This window comes from Mytilus trossulus, chromosome 3, assembly GCF_036588685.1.
Source record: "Mytilus trossulus isolate FHL-02 chromosome 3, PNRI_Mtr1.1.1.hap1, whole genome shotgun sequence".
Taxonomy (NCBI): domain Eukaryota; kingdom Metazoa; phylum Mollusca; class Bivalvia; order Mytilida; family Mytilidae; genus Mytilus; species Mytilus trossulus.
The window spans coordinates 78,859,021-78,879,896 of record NC_086375.1 but is presented as its reverse complement, the minus strand read 5'-3'; the positions used below and the strand labels follow the sequence as shown (position 1 = coordinate 78,879,896).

The window sequence follows — 20,876 nt, the reverse complement described above, 5'->3', positions numbered from 1 at the left end:
GTCATTTACCAATGTACATACAACTTACTCCTGGTTCTGAAATGCTATCACACCCATCTCATGTAAAACAAATGGATCCTCAGGAGCAATACTAAGGGCCTGACTGAAGAATCTTTCTGCTAGTTTAGCATTGTTTGTAAGTCCATATTCCAGTCCTATGTATAAGATAGGTAAATGGCAACCCTTCATTAACTGTGAAGCTGTGAAGTATGCAGCCATAGCTTGATCATGTTCATTATCTGAGGCAAAAGAATGTCCAAACGCTAACCATGCTGGTCCATACACTCTGTCTAATGTCGTAGCTTTACTGAAATATATCATCATATTGAATTATGTAAATCATACTACAATACTATAGGTTTTGATTGAATCAATTAAAGAAAGAGATACTTCCCTTTTGTTTCCATGTTGGAGGTCTAAAGTGTTGGAACTTGTTATACAGATCACTAGACTTAACAAAAGATTTTTTTTTAACAATTTTGATTTCTTAAAGACTGTCTTAACATATGCAGTGTTCTCCCCAGGATTTTGGGTAGCGCTGTGGTAAGCGCGTGATTTTCCACAATTCTCAGTAACATTTGTTGCGTCGCGTGGTTGGTTTGTAATTGATTTTTTATGTGTTTTTCCTATATTATGCTATTGATGTTTTCTCTTGTAATGATGTCCTCATCATGCACATGGAAGTTACCCTTTGTTTGCTAATGTTATTGTCTGGATATAGACATGATAGAAGAAAAGTCTTTTTCTCCATTGTAAATTCATATAATCCTCATATTATTATCTGTCTGTAAAACCCAAGGAGAAGTCTTTTCCATGGTGGGTCTATACCAGACTGCCTATGTGAAGATTTCTTTTTACTAACAAGTGATGTTGCAGAACATGTAGGACCAACAATAAAGTCATTGTCAGCTTCTGTGAGAAAGTTTTCAATGACAAGATTGGTATTATTTACTTTTATAAACATTTCTAGCAAAGTACAACTTTGCAATAACTAGAGGCTCTAAAGAGCCTGTGTCGCTCACCTTGGTCTATGTGCATATTAAACAAAGGACACAAATGGATTCATGACAAAATTGTATTTTGGTGATGGTGATGTGTTTGAAGTTCTTACTTTACTGAACGATTTTGCTTCTTACAATTATATCTATCATGAACTTTGCCCATTAGTAACAGAGAACTATATTTGGTAAAATTTACATAAATTTACCAAATTAATGAAAATTGTTAAAAATTGACTTTAAAGGGCAATAACTCTTTAAGGGGTCAATTGACCATTTAGGTCATGTTGACTTATTTGTAGATCTTACTTTGCTGAACATTATTGCTGTTTACAGTTTATCGCTATCTATAATAGTATTCAAGATAACCAAAAACGGCAAAATTTCTTTAAAAATTACCAATTGGAGGGCAGCAACCCAACAACCAGTTGTCCAATTCATCTGAAAAATTCAGGGCAGATAGATATTGACTTGATTAACAATTTAACTTCTTGTCAGATTTGCTCTAGATGCTTTGGTTTCATAGTTATAAGCAAAAAACTGCATTTTACCCCTATGTTCTATTTTTAGCCGTGGCGGCCATCTTGGTTGAATGGCCAGGTCATTAGACACATTTTTCAAACTAGATACCCCAAAGATGATTGTGGCCTAGTAGTTTCAGTGGAGATTTTGTAAAAGATTACTTAGATTTATGAAAAATGGTTAAAGATTGCCTATAAAGGGCAATAACTCCTAAAGGGGTCAACTGACCATTTTGGTCATGTTGACTTATTTGTAGATCTTACTTTGCTGAACATTATTGCTGTTTACAATTTATCTCTATCTATAATAATATTCAAGATAATAACCAAAAACAGCAAAATTTCCTCAAAATTACCAATTCAGGGGCAGCAACCCAACAACCAGTTGTCCGATTCATCTGAAAATTTCAGGACAGATAGTTCTTGACCTGATAAACATTTTTATCCCTTGTCAGATTTCCTCAAAATGCTTTGGTTTTTGAGTTATAAACGAAAAACTGCATTTTACCCCTATGTTCTATTTTTAGCGGTGGCGGCCATCTTGGTTGGTTGACCAGGTCACGCCACACATTTTTTAAACTAGATACCCCAAAGATGATTGTGGCCAAGTTTGGATTAATTTGGCCAAGTAGTTTCAGAGGAGAAGATTTTTGTAAAAGATTACTTTAATTTACGAAAAATGGTTAAAAATTGACTATAAAGGGCAATAACTCCTAAACGGGTCAACTGACCATTTTGGTTATGTTGACTTATTTGTAGATCTTACTTTGCTGAACATTATTGCTGTTTACAGTTTATCTCTAACTATAATAATATTCAAGATAATAACCAAAAACAGCAAAATTTCTTCAAAATTACCAATTCAGGGGCAGCAACCCAACAACCGATTGACCGATTCATCTGAAAATTTCAGGGCAGATAGATCTTGACCTGATAAACATTTTTACCCCATGTCAGATTTGCTCTAAATGCTTTGGTTTTTGAGTTATAAGCCAAAAACTGCATTTTACCCCTATGTTCTATTTTTAGCCGTGGCGGCCATCTTGGTTGGTTGACCGGGTCACGCCACACATTTTTTAAACTAGATACCCCAATGATGATTGTGGCCAAGTTTGGTTTGATTTGGCCCAGTAGTTTCAGAGGAGAAGATTTTTGTAAAAGTTAACGACGACGGACGACGACGGACGACGACAGACGACGGACGCCAAGTGATGAGAAAAGCTCACTTGGCCCTTCGGGCCAGGTGAGCTAAAAATGAGTATAGTATTTCAAAGGAAGAAATAAACTTGCCCTTTCAATAATATTCAAATGTTATCAAAGATTTGCTTAAAAAAAGGCTAAAATATTCCAATTATGAATTATGAATATAACATGTATGAAAGAAATCCTATAAAAAATCCTATACCAAGTATTAAACAACGAGTGATTGATCAGTGCACACAGGATCAATCATCAAAAATTCATGATTCATCAAAACTAAAATTTTACCAACAATTTCATAATTCAAAGCAGCATAGTTCTTATGTTGATGTTCTAAGTAATAGATTAGAAAGGTCATCTCTGTGTAAAATTAGATTGAGTGCACACAATCTTACTATTGAAAAGGGGCGATATTTAGGTATAGCTACCGACGAACGAGTTTGTAATGTATGTAAATCAGGTGAGGTAGAAGATGAAAATCACTTTTTACTGAAATGTGAAATTTTTTCCAACTATAGATTTATCTTTAAAAATAAGATATTAAATATACTTCCTACATGTTGTAGTGAAAATCAGCTAAATATTAATAGTTGTATTAATAGTAATTCTTTAAAAGTCCTGAAAGTGACTAGTTCTTATATATATATGTCTGATGTATAGAAACGAGATTTTAGCTTCTTAATTATAACATATTTAAATACTAGTAACTGTATGCTGTATTCATTGTTGTAATGCACTGTAATATGGGCCTTTGCCAATTATTGTAATTGTGTTTGTGCCAATAAAATATTTGAATTTATTTGTATAAAAATATTTTAAAGATTTTTTTATTTTAAAGGTAAATAACCAATCAAATACATTATATATGCCAATTGAAGCAATTACCACCTTTAGAGGTTGTGTTTGATAATTCTATAAACATTTGAATACGTGCCACCAGATAAGTTTGTCAAGATTTGACAATACTTCTTTTAGGTCTTTCCCTCCCAAATTATCTCCCTTACTGTCTGACATAACTTCCTGTTTACACTTGTGGCCTTTTTAGCATTAAATACTATTCCTAATCCAAGCCATCCTCTGTTTACATTAAATTTAAAGCAATATTTAAATAATATATATTGATGATTGGTTGACAAATATCGATATTTCATATATATCTACACAAAATTTTCGTTTTGTCTTATTCCCTTATCCATTTGAAAAAGAGTCACGGATGGACCAGTAATCGTAATATACGGGCTTATAATGAATCCCTTGATAACAGGGTTGCCTCCTTCAAACAATTCAGGTTTGACAGTTCGGTAGTATTAAAACGCGAAAAAGTAATGATATAATCGTAAATGGTTCAAGCAATGGTCGAGACCACGTTGCCAGAGAAGGGGGTAACACTTCCCTTATATTTTTTAGAAATGAACTTTTCAGCACCTCAGACATGCATTAAATATCTCAGTCTATTCCTTTCATAACTTTCGGTATCTTTTAAAAGCGAAAAACTCTAGGAAGGAAAGGTTAATTTGGCAGTAAAAGTTTTGCAAATGGCGCCATTTTGATCATTTATTGAACTGGTCCCTTCGATATTTGACATCGTTGGGTGAATTTCAATCTCTCGGATAAACAAAACAGTCGATCACGTGATCGGAATGTGTACAAAATAATACAGGATGTTTGAAATTCAAAAACAATAGCGCTGATTTTTGATTGGATAGCGCCGCAGTCTGCCCAAATACCACTGCTGTGAATTCAAATAGCGCTGAACATCGCTGCGCTAAAACAGCCTGTGGAGAACACTGATATGACATTGAAAGGATCTGTCATCAGACGTGGGTGTATAGCATGTTTGTATTTCATTATAATTACATCAGATGTATGTTTCATCATAATACGTTATTCTGATTGGCTAACAGCACATCACATGTTATTCCGACCATAAACAAATGCATGAGACAATAACATTTATCATGCATGATAACATGAGGTCCCGGAATAAAGTTCTCAGGTGATTTAAATAAAACTGGATAAAAATCGATTTTTCATGATCCTAGCTAAAAAATGTAATTATAAGTATTGAATTCTTCTTTTTGTAACTTTATAGGGTTGTAAAAGCGTTGACCATGGGTACATTTTTAGAATGAAGCGCTTCATACAAAATGTACTTTGGTCAACACTTTTACACCCCAATAAATTTACAAAAAGAAGCATTCAATTCTTAAATACAAATAAGAGCTGATCCATATAACATAAGTCAGTGGCCTTCAGCTCTTAACTGCTCTTTGGTCTCCTTGATACATTTCCCATTTCCATTCTCAATTTTAAAGGATCCAGGGAAAGTACTTAGGTATCTCTACTATAGGTGGATGTAAAGTACAGAGGAAATTTTATTGAGATTCTAAATTTGCCTTTGAAGGTGGTTACCCCATTATGAAAGTGTTTTCCCTGAGTTCTGTGCATATTTTCAAGGAACTGTCCTAAATTAATCAACTGTTTAAACCACCAAATTGGTAACTAAGGGAAATAACTAAAACTTAAATTAGATCATTGGATACCTATCTATAGTATCTTAGTTTGCCTTTAAATGCAAATGTTTACATTAATTTATTTTAAATTCAGTTCAAATCTAATGTTACCTTTTTGTGTGTATAGAATATCACATTTGAATTACATAACTTTTAAACAAACAATTGACTTTAAATGTGTTGCAGTTTAAATCAGGGCTACCAAAATGGTGTAAATGCTGATCTGAATAAGTGCAGACCTCTAATGTAAATGGCTTTTAAGAAAATTAATATTTCTCTTGCCAACCTTTCACAAAACTAAAGAGATCTGACAAAATGGAAGATGTAAATATTTACCACAGATATCTTCTGGCAGGTTCACTTTTCTCTATTAATAAATAATAACATCCCACAGCAAACCATGATACCTGGAAACATATCATTTTGGTGAATGAAAATAACAATATTTACAATGTACATGTATAATAATATTATCAATACTATCTTCATCAATAATATGTTGTCATATAATAAACTAATTAATGAACTCCTAAAATAATAAAGATGAGTAGTTAAGAATATATTTTTTTAAATTAAAAAAGACAGATCTTACACAACACCAAAACTCTTGAATTGGTCTTTATTGTGTATTATGAAATAGCAAACATACTGACAATATATATATATCCAGAGCAAAAGAATCCTTTGTAAACTGTCAATTTGACTCTTCTTTCTTGAAATATAGTAATTGAATGTTTCACAATACATTGACAGTACTAGTAATTCCTTTACAGTGTTGACAGTACTAGTAGTTCCTTAACAGTGACTATCTATACAATATAACATATCTGTGCTTGGTCAAAAAGTCCAATGAGATTAGTACCTTGTTTCATTACAAAATGTGAAAAGATATAATTGCACATGAGAAAATGCACTAACTTTGGTGATAACTGTCTCATTGGCAGTCTTACCACCTCTTTCATTTTCTGAAGTACCACAATGACGTTAAATATAAGTGTACTTACTGGTTTATTAGGATACAAGTCTACTAGTTTGTGTGCTAAATAAAATAATTCTGAAATACAACAATAAAACTTATTCATATCAGCTATCCAATTCTTCTATATATAATATGTACTTTTATATTAACATGCACTTTGGATTTACACAATTTTCTTATTTCACCTGTTGCCATTAAGAGTTTATTCCTTACATTAAACACACTAAGTAACAACAAACTAATCTTCCCTGATATTTCCATCTTTTTTCAAATATTTTGAAGATATTTCCGATTGCTCTACAAATGATGTGATTTTCCATTATGAAAATATTTTGATGTGGTATGCCTTTATTTATTAAATTGTTGATACAATTAGGATCAGGAATCATCTCAAAAGTCTTACAAAAAACAATACAATCAAAAGCTTTTTAATGAAGATAATTCACAAAAATGTTATTAACACAAATAAGACAGATGTTGTTGTTTTATTGGATGGCACATCGCCCCACTTTTGCTGTCATCTTGAATAGATTTTAAATCAGATGTTTTTATTGAATCGCTGGGTCCTTATAAATCACTACAAGATTAGTAGCAAGAAATGGAAATATCTATAATAATATTAGAGTTTATCAAAAGTATATGTTGAGATTTGTCATATAGAAACACTATTGACCCAAGACTGTATAATTTATGATTTGAAAGTACCTTTTGTTTTCTTCAGTTCTACTAAAACAGCTATATGTAAAGGTAAACATTGACTATTATATGGGTCTTTTTGTAATACCCTGGAAAAAAAAGATATACTAATGTTTGTACAGTATTTATGTATCATACAATGTCAACTTATATCAGCAACAGCAAATAACAAATAGTCTACTTACTTAGATGTTGAAAATACAGACTTACATAAAATATTACAAAAGATATGAGAAATACAACTTATAACACAAATTTCAGAATATTTTATTTTCATTGATTAATTGGATTGCATTATTTTTCTCCCTTGAATTAGCTCCAACCTCAGCTTCACTGATTAAGCAGATAAAAAGAATCTCATAAAATGTTTGGATCTAAAACCTGTGTGTTTAAAATGAATGTAAGTTTACCTCTCAAAGGTTTTTTTATTGCTATGTTGCTGCCACATTGATATATACCCACAATGATGTACAATTTATGTATCTCTGATGTTAACTATGCAGTGTGATTTCTACTTACTTTGAAGTTATTTTAAAACATTCTCTAAAATCACAGTTATAATAATGTCTTTCTGATAAATTCACTATCACATCCATATTGTCTTTCAAAATATTTAATGAATCTGGTAATATAAATTCTTTTGGCTTGCTATACTGAAAAAACAATACATCTATAGTACATACTGTCATACATATAACTCATAAATCCATATCACATAACTTCTCCTACTCTTCTAGAATTACTTTTGCTTTTGCTAACAGTATATTTTATTCCTTGTAGTTTGATCTATCCTTTGTTTTTCAATCTCAATATCAAGCAATGTAAAATTTAAATATCAGGTTATAAGTTATAGTACTAATTCAGAAAAAAACACCTTGTTGATTGGTAGCAGATTTTATGTGCAAACCGTACCTCCATATGAACCAATGTTTTACATCTGGTTTAAGTAAGGAATCTCTGTCCTTGTTATTCGTTTTTGTCTCTATTTGAACCAGTTTTTGTCAACTATGGATATTTTGATCTCCAGATCACTATTTTGAGGTAAATCAGAATAGCAGTATTTCTAGATGTATTTCTTGGTTAAATAAGTGTTTTTGGAACTCTAGATGTTATGTTTATTATAAATGAGTGTTCCAGGTTCTCTTAATGTCTAAGTTGTGGTAAACATGTATTTTATGGTCTCATGATGTTTATTTGTGGTTAGTGTGTAGGACCTCTGCCTCATTACAGTTTATACCAGATTTTCTCTTGGTAGTATCACCTTAATACCTTGATATAGGAAGATGTGGTGTGAGTGCCAATGAGACAACTCTCCATCCAAGTAACAATTTAAAAAGTAAACCATTATAGGTTAAAGTACGGCCTTCAACATGGAGCCTTGGCTCACACCGAACAACAAACTATAAAGGGCCCCAAAATTACTAGTGTAAAACCATTCAAATGGGAAAACCAACAGTCTAATCTATATAAACAAAACGAGAAACACGTATATATTACATAAACAAACGACAACTACTGTACATCAGATTCCTGACTTAGGACAGGTGCAAACATTTGCAGCGGGATTAAACGTTTAAATGTTTAAATGGACCTTGTTTTTAAATTGTTGTTAATTTATCGATCCCAATTTCTTTTTATATATATATTTGAAATTCATTACAACATGTACAATCATCATAATATTACCTTTTTTAATCTGTTTTCATATAAAAATCTGACCAGTTCTATTTCGTCTTCTGGGCACTGTGAAGATAATGGAAGGGAATCCATTAGTTCTCGTTCTGTAAAATGCAGATTAAAATATTATTATTCAATTTAATCATTACCAAGTCAGTGAAAGAAAACTACACACATTTTTAAACATTCTTTTCAATATCATTAAATTATTCTGTTCCAGCTTAGATACTTATATTCAATATCTACTCTTCAGCAAGATTTGTGAAACATCTTCTGTGTCTGTGATTTTCACAATGGAGGACATTTTAGCGAAAAATCAAATTACAGCACTAAAGTCTAAAAGGTAAACTCCAAATTTCGTTTAAGTCTGAAATTTATAACCCATTGACATAAGTAACAGGATCTTCAATTTCCCTTGTAAATACAATGTAATACTGTTCATAAAATTAAATCAGGAACTGTTTCATCCATCTATTTTGAGGTGCACATTCAAATCTTTACTTCTTACTTTGATATGTGTTGACAATAAAGCCTGTTTATATTGAAATATTCCTAAAAAAATATTAAGGTAAAAACTCAAAAATAGGGTCAAATAGCGATGATGTTGCTGAATATTATTGTAATAAAAGTGCTTATAAAATAGTATTCTATTAATAATAACCTTCTTGAGCTGTGAGCATATGATGATTGACCAGCAAATCAAATGCTTCAAAACAATATACATCCTGACGCAGAGCCTCTCTGTAACATTCTACAGCTAAGTTTCTATTGTCCATAGCTTCGTAAATCTTCCCTCGTAACAAATTTATTGAATGTTCTGTCTGAAAAAAATACAAAAGATGATTACATTTTTCTAGAAAAAGATAGGTTAATACAATAATAATGAACTGACAGATGTGTTATTAGTGTTTACCCCAAAAAAAGAACATTCATAAAACAACAGGAATGCATAGAATAAGAGAATAAGAATATTTATTATTCCAATTAAGGGCCTGTGATGGGCAGCATAAAATGTACACATAAAACAATACATCATGATTTGTAGAAGAAAAATATTTTTATATATTGAAATGAAACATTAAAAAGTTCAGACAGATGTTATTATCTTCATTCTATAAAAATAACACACATTTAATTTCAGGCAAGATCAGAACGATAAAATCATTACAATTATCATTGTTATTACAGTGCATACGCTGACATGTCTTTCCTGTTTTACTGATTTTGATTGAATTTTATTTTGATAATCTTTAAGATCAAGGTCTTACTACAAGTATAACATAAACTTTACATTAGTAATGATTCATGAAAACAATGTCAGCTTAGATAAAACCTGCCAGACAAACTATAGTTGATTTATTACTTAGTGTCTGAGAAATAGATCTATTCACGAAAACTTAAAATTGACCAATGAACCATATAAATTTGGCCAAGATCAGATGAATCCTGTCACATGTACATGAACACCTAACATTTCATCCTTTACATCCAATAAAGGCTACCTTTTACATATGGTGTCTAGATAGGAACTCAAGAAAACTTTGACCAATAAATTGAGAATAATTCAATCGAATGTAAGTTGGGTATGTATGATGTACAATCATTCTTTACACTAAAAACTATGAAATAGACTGCTGGTATAATTCATAACTAAGTCAACATAACAAAATATAATTGTGGATGAGAATTAAGTTACCTCTTTCATAACCAAGTCAAAATGTGACTCATTAAAACTCTGTGTAAGTTGTCTCATATTGTTGTTTTCTACCAAATCAAGTATGTTTAATGCTTCCTGCCATTCTTTACACTCATACTGAAATATACAAAACAGTTAATTCATATCTAATAATATAAAATCTTCACAATAACGATAAGAAGCATCATTCTTGGGTGCTTAAGACAACTTATGATCTGTATGGACTTCAACGAAGGACTTGCTGTACAGAAACATAGTTTTAGTGTAAGACTGTAAGGTACTTCATTTTTTGGTTTTGGTGTTGAAAATATACTAAACCCTATGTGGACAATGTCAAATGTCCAATTTTTGGTCTATTAAATGCTTCTTTACTAAAACAATAGAGATAGTTAAAATCTTCCAGGCACACTATCTACCAACATTGACCAAAGACTTATTAAGATCTCATTTATTACTCAAAAGGTATCGTCAAAAAAGAAACATTTCCAAATTTTTCAGTCTGTTTATTTGCACTGACCTTGTCCTTCTATTCCAATATCAACAAGTGCTTTGTTCAAACGTATATTTTCAAGTTAAGATGGAGTCTGTTGGATGTATTATAATTAATGATCCCTCTGAGAATCAGATGGAGCATACCATTAAATTAAAATGACATTTTAATGGCTTGAAATGTATTTCACAGTACTGCAGGATATACTGTAGGAAACCTTTAAATCCGTTTTACAAATTATTAATGCAAATAAAAGTTTATTGAGATAGACTTACATGACATAAGGCTGCTAAATGGCGACATGAGGTATTTGTCTGAAAGAAAGAAAGTCAATATCAGGATTAAATGTAAGTTCAAATTTATCACACATACCTAATGATCTATTCTTCTCATAAAAATGTCTTATTTCACCCAAAAATCACTTTAATATAGTATACAACCTATTTAATTGTATATCATGCTGAAAGGCATACATTTTTGTAGGTAGTGTATCTTGCTTGAGAACAAATAAGTCTTATTGTGAGGCACTCTCAAAAGCTAACTTAGTTTCAATGATAAGTCAAACTTGTGATTTTTCAGTTTATATATATTTATCATCACCTAAAGGAATGAGTTAATGGTAAGTATACCTTATCTAATTTTTTGTTCCTGAGTAATCTTGAAGCTCTGTGATACTGTCCTGTCAGGTATAATGTTTGTGCATACCAGTATATATCATCAACATTGCCTGTAATAAAAAATGTGTTTCAAATGACAAATTTAAGACCTCACAAATGTTTGTGTGACTTTTATTGACGAGTCATCATATCTTTTAGGTGTGGATTGGGATGTTTATTCAAACATTTATACTTAATATTTATTGCTTTAGTTATGAAAAATAGTGTTCATACATCCTAAAGTGTTTTTTACATTGTCACTGCATCATGCTGCATGGTAAGCAAGCAACAATCAATCAATAATGCTGGTAATATTAATTATTCAAATAATTTGTGATGGTGCAAAAACATGTTCAAAAGAAAATTGTTACTATAAACAAACATACACAATACATTAAAAACTAAAAAAAAATAAAGTAGGCTCATGAAGTCATTCTAATCTGAGAAAAACAAATTCACTCAATTAGTGTATCAGATAAGAAAAACTACCACAAAATAAGACCAAAGCAGAATTTAGCTAATTACAATAAAATTATGTATAATAAAATAGTGTATATACATGTATGTTGAAGGCAGACACAGCATCAACAAAACTATGACTGTAAAATGTATTCTAATGTTGCTTAGAAATCTTTAAGTATCTGTTATATATATTCATTGAATTTTTCCAGAATCCTGTGTTTTTTTCTGTTTTGTGAAACTTTTCTAGTGGCATCTTGCAATATTAATAAATAAGAACCTCTGTACCTGGAGAATACCAGACAGAGAAAAATTTCATATATCAATAAAAAAAACTTGCATGTACAAATGTACATGTATTTTCTAATATCTTGAATAATGCCTTACCGTTTGATAAGGAAACAATCTTGTCAGCCCAAAATAAAGCAGAGTCATAATGATGCTGAAAACATAAATTGAAATCTAGAACTTGACAATAATTTATGTAACTAAATCTTTTCTTTTCTAGCAATTTTTTTTTATTTGACAACAAAAACTTGTGTCAAAGATGGATATTTGCTCTCTTTATACAAGATCTAAGTTTCTCTATTGATTAATTATGAAACAAGCATTCAATCAAACTTGAATAAACCCCTATTTTTTCTTTGACAAAAAAATATTGTAGGTTTATGGGGGATTACATGTACTTAGTATAAAATGTTGTTTGTGCAGTGTTTGATCTGACATAGCTTTGAGTTTAATCAAATGAATTTGAAATTACCTTTCCTAACTATTTTTTTTTTACATTTAGGTAACACTATAAGTGACTCAGTGGAATTGCTAGTTAAAAATTCCTAGCCAATTTGTTCCACATCAGGTAATTTGGTTCAACTGATTTTGTTCATTATTTCTGCATTACTGGGACTTAACAATTTTAGTTACCGTTTTTTTTTTCAATGAGTATGTCTCTTTATATTAAAGTTTTTGTTTAGATCAGTGTCCAGGCCAAGAAAAAATCTATCATAATAGATCATAGAAATAATTTTTTTTTTTTAATTTATTGTACATTTTATGTAACATGTTTTTGTAGGTCTAAAGAACTAAAATAAACATTAAAAGGTAATTGTAATAGTTCATATGGTTAAACCATGTGCTTTTAATAGTTGGAATGACATCGGAAAAGCAATAAAATGGACCAGAAAATGGAGAGTTAACATCAGCATTGAAAAGACAAAAGTATGCATGTTCACCAAAAAGAAAATCAGTAAAGAGGATAAAACAATCCAAGTAAATGGAAAAGAGCTAAATTATAACTCAAACCCAAAGTTACTCAGAGTAATATTGGACGAGAAGATGACGTTTGGGAAACACCTAGAAACCCTGGAAAAAAGAGCAAGCAGAAATCTGACCATATTACGAGAAGTAAGACAAATCAGTAAGATGAATACCAAAAAACTATTACAATTGTACTTTTGTCTCATAAGATATGTGGTGGAATATAGCTGCCCAGCTTGGCAGGTTGCTGAACAAAAAGACCTCCAAAAACTGGATAGGCTACAGAGGAAAGCGCTCACTCTGTGCCTAGATATGCCATCAACATCAGGCAGAGCAGCTTTAGAAATTGAGGCTGGGGTTATACCAATAGACCTGAGAATCGAAGAGATTGCTATAAGAGAAATTGCAAAAATCCAATGTAAGTCCTTACAAGAACCTATTAAACAACAATTAATAAATTACCAAGAAGAAATAGGCCATGACATCCATATAACACCAATGGGCAAAGCGCTTTGTCAATCATTTGAAATGGAAAAAGAAACTGGCATTAACATCAATTTGATAGAGCCGGAATTTACCTATAGACTTGGAGAAACATCAAGGACAAAAACAACACCATCATACTGGAACAGACTCAGCAGCTCGAAATCAAGAACATCAGAACAAAAGAAATTATGTATAACAGTCATGACAGAGTTAATAGGTAACACAGCAAATGACCAAGCAACTGCATACACTGATGGATCATGCATGGGAAACCCTGGACCATGTGGAGCTGGTGCAATCATATACACAGAAGACTCAAGACCAGCCATACGACTACACAGACCTGTCGCTCAAAGAGGATCCATCTTACTAGCAGAGCTTGTAGCAATTGTAATGGTACTGGAATTTTGTATACTGGAAAGACTACACAACACCATCACCACACTTAAGATCTTCTCTGACAGTCAAAGTGCAGTAGGACTCCTCACACTAAATTGGGCACCCAAATCCTATATTGATGTGATTCGAGACATCAAAGAACACATCGAAGACCTAAGAACTAAGGGGATGGAAATTTGCATCCTATGGACACCAGGACATGCAAATATTCAAGGGAACGATGAAGCGGACTTATTGGCAAAGCAAGCAGCAGAAGAAGCAACACAACTCTTGCCAAAAAACAATATTATTACCCTTCAAGACATAAAACAAGGTGCACACAAGAGTGTCATGCTGAAGTGGCAAAGACGATGGGAACTAAGCGACACAGGAAGATACCTCTTTGATATAACACCAAACGTCAAAAACACCCCAATCTTTGACTTTTCTTCCAAAAAATCTTCAGCATCCTTATACAACTTAGAACTGGCTACACAACCCTTAATTATTATAAACAACGCACAGGGCAAGACACCACCGACTTATGCAGCTGTGGAATTAAGGAAACACAACAGCACTACCTCACAAGAGTGCCCCAACTACGAGAGTTATAGAGAAGAAATGTACCACCAAATTACAAAGGAAATTGGAATACGCAAGATTAACACATGCACCCTGCTAGGAAGACTAGACCATGAAAACACAGAAGAATATAAACGGAAGTTAGAAATCATTTCGGCCTTTATCTCAAAAACAGGACGTTTCGACTTACCTGAACATCCGCAACCTCAATCGTAACAGCAATAACAAAATTAAAAAGTACATGGAGGAAAATACATGGAGGAAGATACACATAGGGCGTAATATGCACCAATGAGAAGAGTTGTGCCATAAGGCCATAAGATTGAGGAATGAATTGACCAAGCAATTTGGCTCAAATTAATTAGTTGGTATGAATTGGGGTTGGAACAGATCATCATGTCAGTGGAGCAGACTCAGTCTTCACGCTGAGTGGCAGCCCAGGCTTGTAAAATCACACTGGGGACTGTAATAATCATATCTACAGGCAAACAGAATCTAACTAAAAATTTTCAATAATTGAGCTCCAGTCCTGTAGATTTAACAGTTCACAGTGAAGGCTCAGGAGTAAGTGTTTACCATTATGTCATACTTCAAACATCATTCTGAAGTGAATGTGACACATCATACATTAAGATTCATTACAACCCATTTGCAAAAATGTTTTTTTTTTTATGCCACAGTACAGACCAACCTCTACACCTACATTTTGTGTTTCATATGATTATGAACTTCACTTTATAAAAATGTGTATATTTTTCTTTGATATAGTTGTAGAAGGCGTCTATACAAAAAAAGTTGGGTAATATATCATAGTAATTCTCGAGCCAGATGTAAACATAAACAGACATAATTTTGTAGTATTTGAATCATGTGAATAGGGGGAAATCACTGCCAATGACGAATATAAAAATGAAAACGTATGAATATGTTCAACAGTACTTTGTCGATATACTGTTTCACTCTTTCCCTCAGCTTTGGGAGGTTATAGTTGCAAGTTGGAGGTTGCTTTTCTGAAGTTTCAATTTTCACTTCATCACCCGCCATACTTGTTATCTGTTTTACTTCCGGTCAAATAATCCAATCAAAAGACGTCTAAAGGATACAACGGAAGTTACAACTTCTTGTTTTGAAAGATTCAAAATAATTGGTCAATATTTATAGATTTTACATGGAAACGTAAACAATATGGAGGACACTATTTTGTGAAATAAGTCAATAATTTTTAAACCTTTTAGATTGAAAAACTCTTAATTTCCAGGTAGTGTATATTTAAACATAACAATTATATTTATGAAAACTACCAATCAGTTTTTTTTTCCAATAGAAGTTATATGTATTTGAGGTTTTAAAACAGTTTAAACGCATAAAGTCATAAGTCAAGAAATGGTAAATGTTGCCAAATGGTAAATGTTGTTATAAATTAAGGAATGTATCTCCCTCGTGCAAAGCTCTGATTTCTTTCACGGATTTGGCTATACTTTTTGGACCTTTTGGATTATAGCTCTTCATCTTTTATATAAGCTTTGGATTTCAAATATTTTGGCCACGAGCATCACTGAAGAGACATGTATTGTCGAAATGCGCATCTGGTGCAAGAAAATTAGTACCGTTAATTTTATTTGCCGTTAGGAGACGTTTCGGCCATGAAGCAGTTCGGCCATTCACTAGTTTGGTCTTAGTCGTCTCGGTCCATCAAACGTGTTTATGATTTGAATTGAATAAAGTAGAGCTTTCTAAGTAAAAACCTGCATATAGATTACTATTAGGAGATAACAGTGTTGTATTTTAAGCGCAGACAGCATCAATTCAGGATTCGGTGGCCGCAATGTATTAGCGGATCTTTCAACGGTTATTTTTGCATCAAATCCATGACAAATCATCCCACTGGCAAATTGCCCACACTTAATCGCCCCACATTTTCACAAACTTGCTCCACTTTAAAATCTTAAAAGTCGCCCCAGTCTTGTTTACCAACTAGCCCTACTTATGAAAAAGGGTAAAATCTCATTGAAAATAGGTTGGATAACATCCCCCACTTATGAAAAGGTTTAAATATTTAAATCGTACTGAAATAAGGTCTGCCACTAGCCCCATACATGACAAATAGATAAACCACAATGAATTTAGTTTATATCTATTAAATTTATAACTCTGCCATACATCTTTTGCACTTGTGCATACATTTTCGCAGCATCAATTCACTGTCATGAGAATTGGTGACGTTTTCCAATCAAATTTAATGTTGCATTAGAATTGAGAAGGGAAACATTTGCCAGTAATTATGCCCAAACCCTAGTCTATCACTTTAAGATTTATACATGTATGTTGATTAAATCCTTATCGAGGAGTACATGTATCTTTTTCTATTCTTTGTATGAGCTTCCTATTTTAAGGAACACCCCTTATCAGGTAATATTAAAATATTAAAAAAAAGGGGAAGAAACAGGGATAAAATATATATTACATCAAGGTAAAATCCAGTGGTGGTGTGCTATACATTGACAGTGAATTGTAGAAAAAAAAAGAATCATAGCAGATAAAATATAAAATTATGTACATAAAAATGATAAACCAATCTACAGAAGCTCAAATAATTAGTCAAACATTTTACCAGCAAATAGCTTTCTTAGATATTTCAAATATGTTTTCAAGTTTAATTATTTTGGCTCTTTCTGTGGAAATGGGGAAAAAAATCTCAAAATCCAGAAAAGTTTATTATTTTCTGAAACACAAAATCCATTTAAAATTAAATCATCTAGTTCTTGTCATGCTTATACACTTTTCTAGTTTATATGTTTGTCTGTACTCTGACAGCGTGAAATTTGTGGTGTAAATACATCCATGTTAGCCATAAGGTTATTTATGATGAACTTTATGGGTTCCAGTAAATAAACTACATCATGTACATAGAGAATAATAGCTATTGTATTTAATCAAGGATTTGATTTTTTTTCTCATTATACAAATCTTTAATTTAATCTATCAGACTATTCACGACAATTGAATTGACATATACCTTGACCAAGAGGAGATGACTGTGTTTCAAACTTTCATTCAGATCCCAATATTAACTTAATCTTGATCTAGCACTTTGAAAGATTTTTGACTCATTGTTACTCAGTCAGTTGCTGTATCACTGAATGGATATAACACTGATTTGTTTTTTTCTTTAGCACATAAACCATGTCTGCTGAAGAAGCATATGCTGACCAAGCAAAGAAGTTGGTTGATGATGTAATAGAGGCTTCAATTAAACGACTAGAGACTGGAATAGCTCTTACAGAAAGAGAAAAGACGTTTGAATCAATTGTACAACAATCTGAAACAAGTCCAGAAAATACATTTGTTAAAGAGGAAAATTTTGTTGTAGAAAATATTAAATGGCTGACCATAGGGGATTATTCTGTTGCAAAAGCAGAAGAAAAAATGCATGAATATATAAAGGTAGATGTAAACAAAGGTTTTAGAATAACTGTTTTTTTTGGCATAAAATTATTCCCTCAACCGATAATTAGTGTAATTTTGAACCTTGAATGAAAATGATAGACAGTAGAATTGGAATAATATAGTAATACCACAAATGAAAAAAAAGTATTTGATCACTTATACTATAGAGAAAATACTTCAATAGGTGAAGCTTTAGTTTTGTTTCTATATTAATTTAATATAGAGAGGTGAGACTATAATAAAATATTTAATTTGATTGTAATTGAGTTTTCAGTATGACCTCAGTATGGTTTTTATCAAATTCAGGAAGGTTTATTTCCTATTTAAATTTCCCTTATATTTGTATGATAAGCAAATGCATCCCTCTATTAATAATTAGTAATAAAACCAGATAACTTTTCTCTATCTATCCATTAAGAAACAATCGGGACATTTGATAACAAAAAACATTCTGATAAATATTAGTCTACATGTACAGTATAGTTCAACTGGATGTAAACTTTCACTTTGATATGTATTACATTATTGGTTGTTTTTTGTAGACATGGCAGTATGATGTCAGTTGGTTATATTGTATAGACTTTCTGGGAGCAGAAGAATATGATTTTGATTCACGGTACAGATTCAGAGTACGATGGAGCATACCAACAAGAAGAAAACCAATACCAAGAGCAACAGCTTCAGTTTATTTTTCATTTGTAGTATCAAAAATTAAACCTAAGGTAAAATAGCTATCTATAATCATTTTAATCTAAAATGTTATTATAAGGGAGATAATTTGATAAATTGACAATAAAATATATGCATATATGTCTGTTAAAAATGTACATGATGTAAACTCATTTTGTTTTCAAATTCTGGAAAAAAACAGGTAATTGTTATTTTCTTATTGAAATGAAATTCAGATTCAGCTAATTCCAATTTAACAAACACCATAACAGTGTCTGTCTTTCAGTGACTGACTTTTAGTCAAGATATTTGTTCATGCACACAGTTTATAGAACACTTATAAAAAAAATTATTATGTTCAGATGGCAAATATTTTTTCTCCTGCTTTTGTTTCATTGTTATTTTATGTCTACCTTGGCTCAATTTAAAGAATTTTAGCAAATTGAACCTGACATTACTTTTCAGAAACAACAAGAAAAAACCCCAATTCAATTGAAGAGATTTTAGAGTTATGATAATAACATTGGATTTAAATAAAAATGTTGTATTCCTGCCTTTCGATCATGCATGTTTTATATTTATTTTTTTCCTCATCAATTTAAGAAAGATTTTATTTTCTCTCATTGAAAATTTATCTTCCTTTTTTTCAGCATTACCCAGTTGATACATACTATGTTTATGAAACACATAAGTTAGTTCACAAGTAAGTATAAATTATAAAGTTATGATAAAGCCACCATTTTTTGGCCCTTGAATTCTAAATGATAATATCAAATAGCATATTTTTAAGTTTCCATGAGACACAATTCTACGGAATACCAGTAATAAAATTTTGTTCTAACATATTTGCTTTTAGAAATTAAAGGAATTCAAATTTTGAGGAAAAATACCCTAATCAGTATAAGTCATGTTCTTTGCATAAAATGCATAAATGATTGATAAACAAGGTGAATCCATGCCATGGTCTTGAAATGTATTTATTTCAACTGTTATGAAACTAACAAATTAGATTTTTATGCCCCACTAATGCGCATAATGTTTATTGGTTTGTTAGTTCGTCGTTTCATGTTAAAATTTTTGGTCAAGGTTCAATCAACTTGAAACCCTATGTGGCTATGTTGTTTAATATGATCTTTCTAATTTTAACTCAAAATTAGAGTGTTTACCCCATTTTCCTGGTCCACTGAACATAGAAAATAATAGTGCAAGTGGGGCATCCTTGTACTGTGGACACATTATTGTTAAATGATGTCTTTATACAAAAAACATGATAAATTTGTACAGGCAAGCCTTTGCCACTACAATATATTACTTTAACCCTTTCCTCCATAGTGACGCCTTTTGACTCCACCCACTTTACTCCATAATGACGCCTGTGCAGTAACTCAGTTGAAACACTTTGACCACAAAGTGTCTGCAGTAGACTTAATCAAATTTGTATCCAATATGAAAAGGAATATCATAGGAATATCCAACCTCAATTTATTTAATGAAATATTTGTTTTTCGTAGTGCATTAATACTTTAAAGCATATTTTCAGCATTCTATTGAAAAATCCTATGAGAATCGAGTATGTAAAAAAAATAGTTCAATGGAGGGAAGGGTTAATAAACGAAATTCTGATAAGTCTTATATCCTTAAAAATGAAAATTGCCTTTTAATTTCTCTATTTTTAGAATATTTAGAAATAATAACATAAACTTGACATTTCAGACCAGGACAGTCCCGATTTAGAGAGAAATGGTTAAAGGATATTATAGAAAACAAAGTGATGATGATGCAGATGGTGGAGTTCTAAATATAGATAATTCCAGTTACATAGGAGAAGTGGAAGTTCTTGTTCTAATTATAAATCATTCCAGTCAGGAGATGTGGAAGTTCTTATGTGAATTTAACATGTGATCAGATAAATAAATGTAAAGAACAAAAAAACTTATGTCTGTGATAATTTGTATCTTCTTTTTTATCATGTCAAAAATATTTTGGGATGTAATGTTTCTTTATTTGACTTTTATAGCTATTCTTTTATATTTGTGCATATGCAGCATATTTTAAATTTTTGAAGCAAATGGTTTGTATTAACTAGAAAGAAAAACCAATATCACTCAATCATGAAGGAAGATATATTTACTATATTTATTGACATTTTAATTATTAAATTATTTTTAAAAACAA

General features: G+C 31.5%; 2 protein-coding genes across 2 annotated transcripts in view; one reads left to right on the top strand and one right to left on the bottom strand.

Annotated features, from left to right (window-relative positions):
- LOC134712525 (cell division cycle protein 16 homolog) overlaps window positions 1-15,673 on the bottom strand; it is a 27,451-nt gene extending 11,778 nt beyond the window's left edge. Inside the window, exons 1-12 of the mRNA XM_063574164.1 lie at window positions 15,525-15,673; window positions 12,273-12,327; window positions 11,400-11,497; window positions 11,046-11,084; window positions 10,281-10,397; window positions 9,246-9,405; window positions 8,594-8,688; window positions 7,427-7,560; window positions 6,917-6,996; window positions 6,237-6,286; window positions 5,569-5,639; window positions 29-307 (exon numbers count right to left, since the gene is read on the bottom strand). Of these exons, the coding sequence (XP_063430234.1) occupies window positions 29-307; window positions 5,569-5,639; window positions 6,237-6,286; window positions 6,917-6,996; window positions 7,427-7,560; window positions 8,594-8,688; window positions 9,246-9,405; window positions 10,281-10,397; window positions 11,046-11,084; window positions 11,400-11,497; window positions 12,273-12,327; window positions 15,525-15,629 (1,283 nt within the window). The 5' untranslated portion in view covers window positions 15,630-15,673. The remainder of the gene's footprint in view (window positions 1-28; window positions 308-5,568; window positions 5,640-6,236; window positions 6,287-6,916; window positions 6,997-7,426; window positions 7,561-8,593; window positions 8,689-9,245; window positions 9,406-10,280; window positions 10,398-11,045; window positions 11,085-11,399; window positions 11,498-12,272; window positions 12,328-15,524) is intronic.
- Window positions 15,671-20,876, top strand: LOC134712526 (A-kinase anchor protein 14-like). The gene is made up of 5 exons (XM_063574165.1): window positions 15,671-15,843; window positions 17,759-18,029; window positions 18,575-18,754; window positions 19,352-19,404; window positions 20,415-20,876. The coding sequence occupies exons 2-5, from the start codon at window positions 17,769-17,771 to the stop codon at window positions 20,497-20,499; spliced, it is 579 nt and encodes a 192-aa protein (XP_063430235.1). The 5' UTR covers window positions 15,671-15,843; window positions 17,759-17,768; the 3' UTR covers window positions 20,500-20,876.

What these genes read in the sequence shown, in the direction of transcription:
- LOC134712526 (XM_063574165.1), top strand. Translation starts at nt 17,769, where the DNA reads ATGTCTGCTGAAGAAGCATATGCTGACCAAGCAAAGAAGTTGGTTGAT. An exon ending in AAATGCATGAATATATAAAG is followed by an intron (nt 18,030 to 18,574) that starts GTAGATGTAAAC and finishes TGTTTTTTGTAG; the next exon opens with ACATGGCAGTATGATGTCAG. An exon ending in TATCAAAAATTAAACCTAAG is followed by an intron (nt 18,755 to 19,351) that starts GTAAAATAGCTA and finishes CCTTTTTTTCAG; the next exon opens with CATTACCCAGTTGATACATA.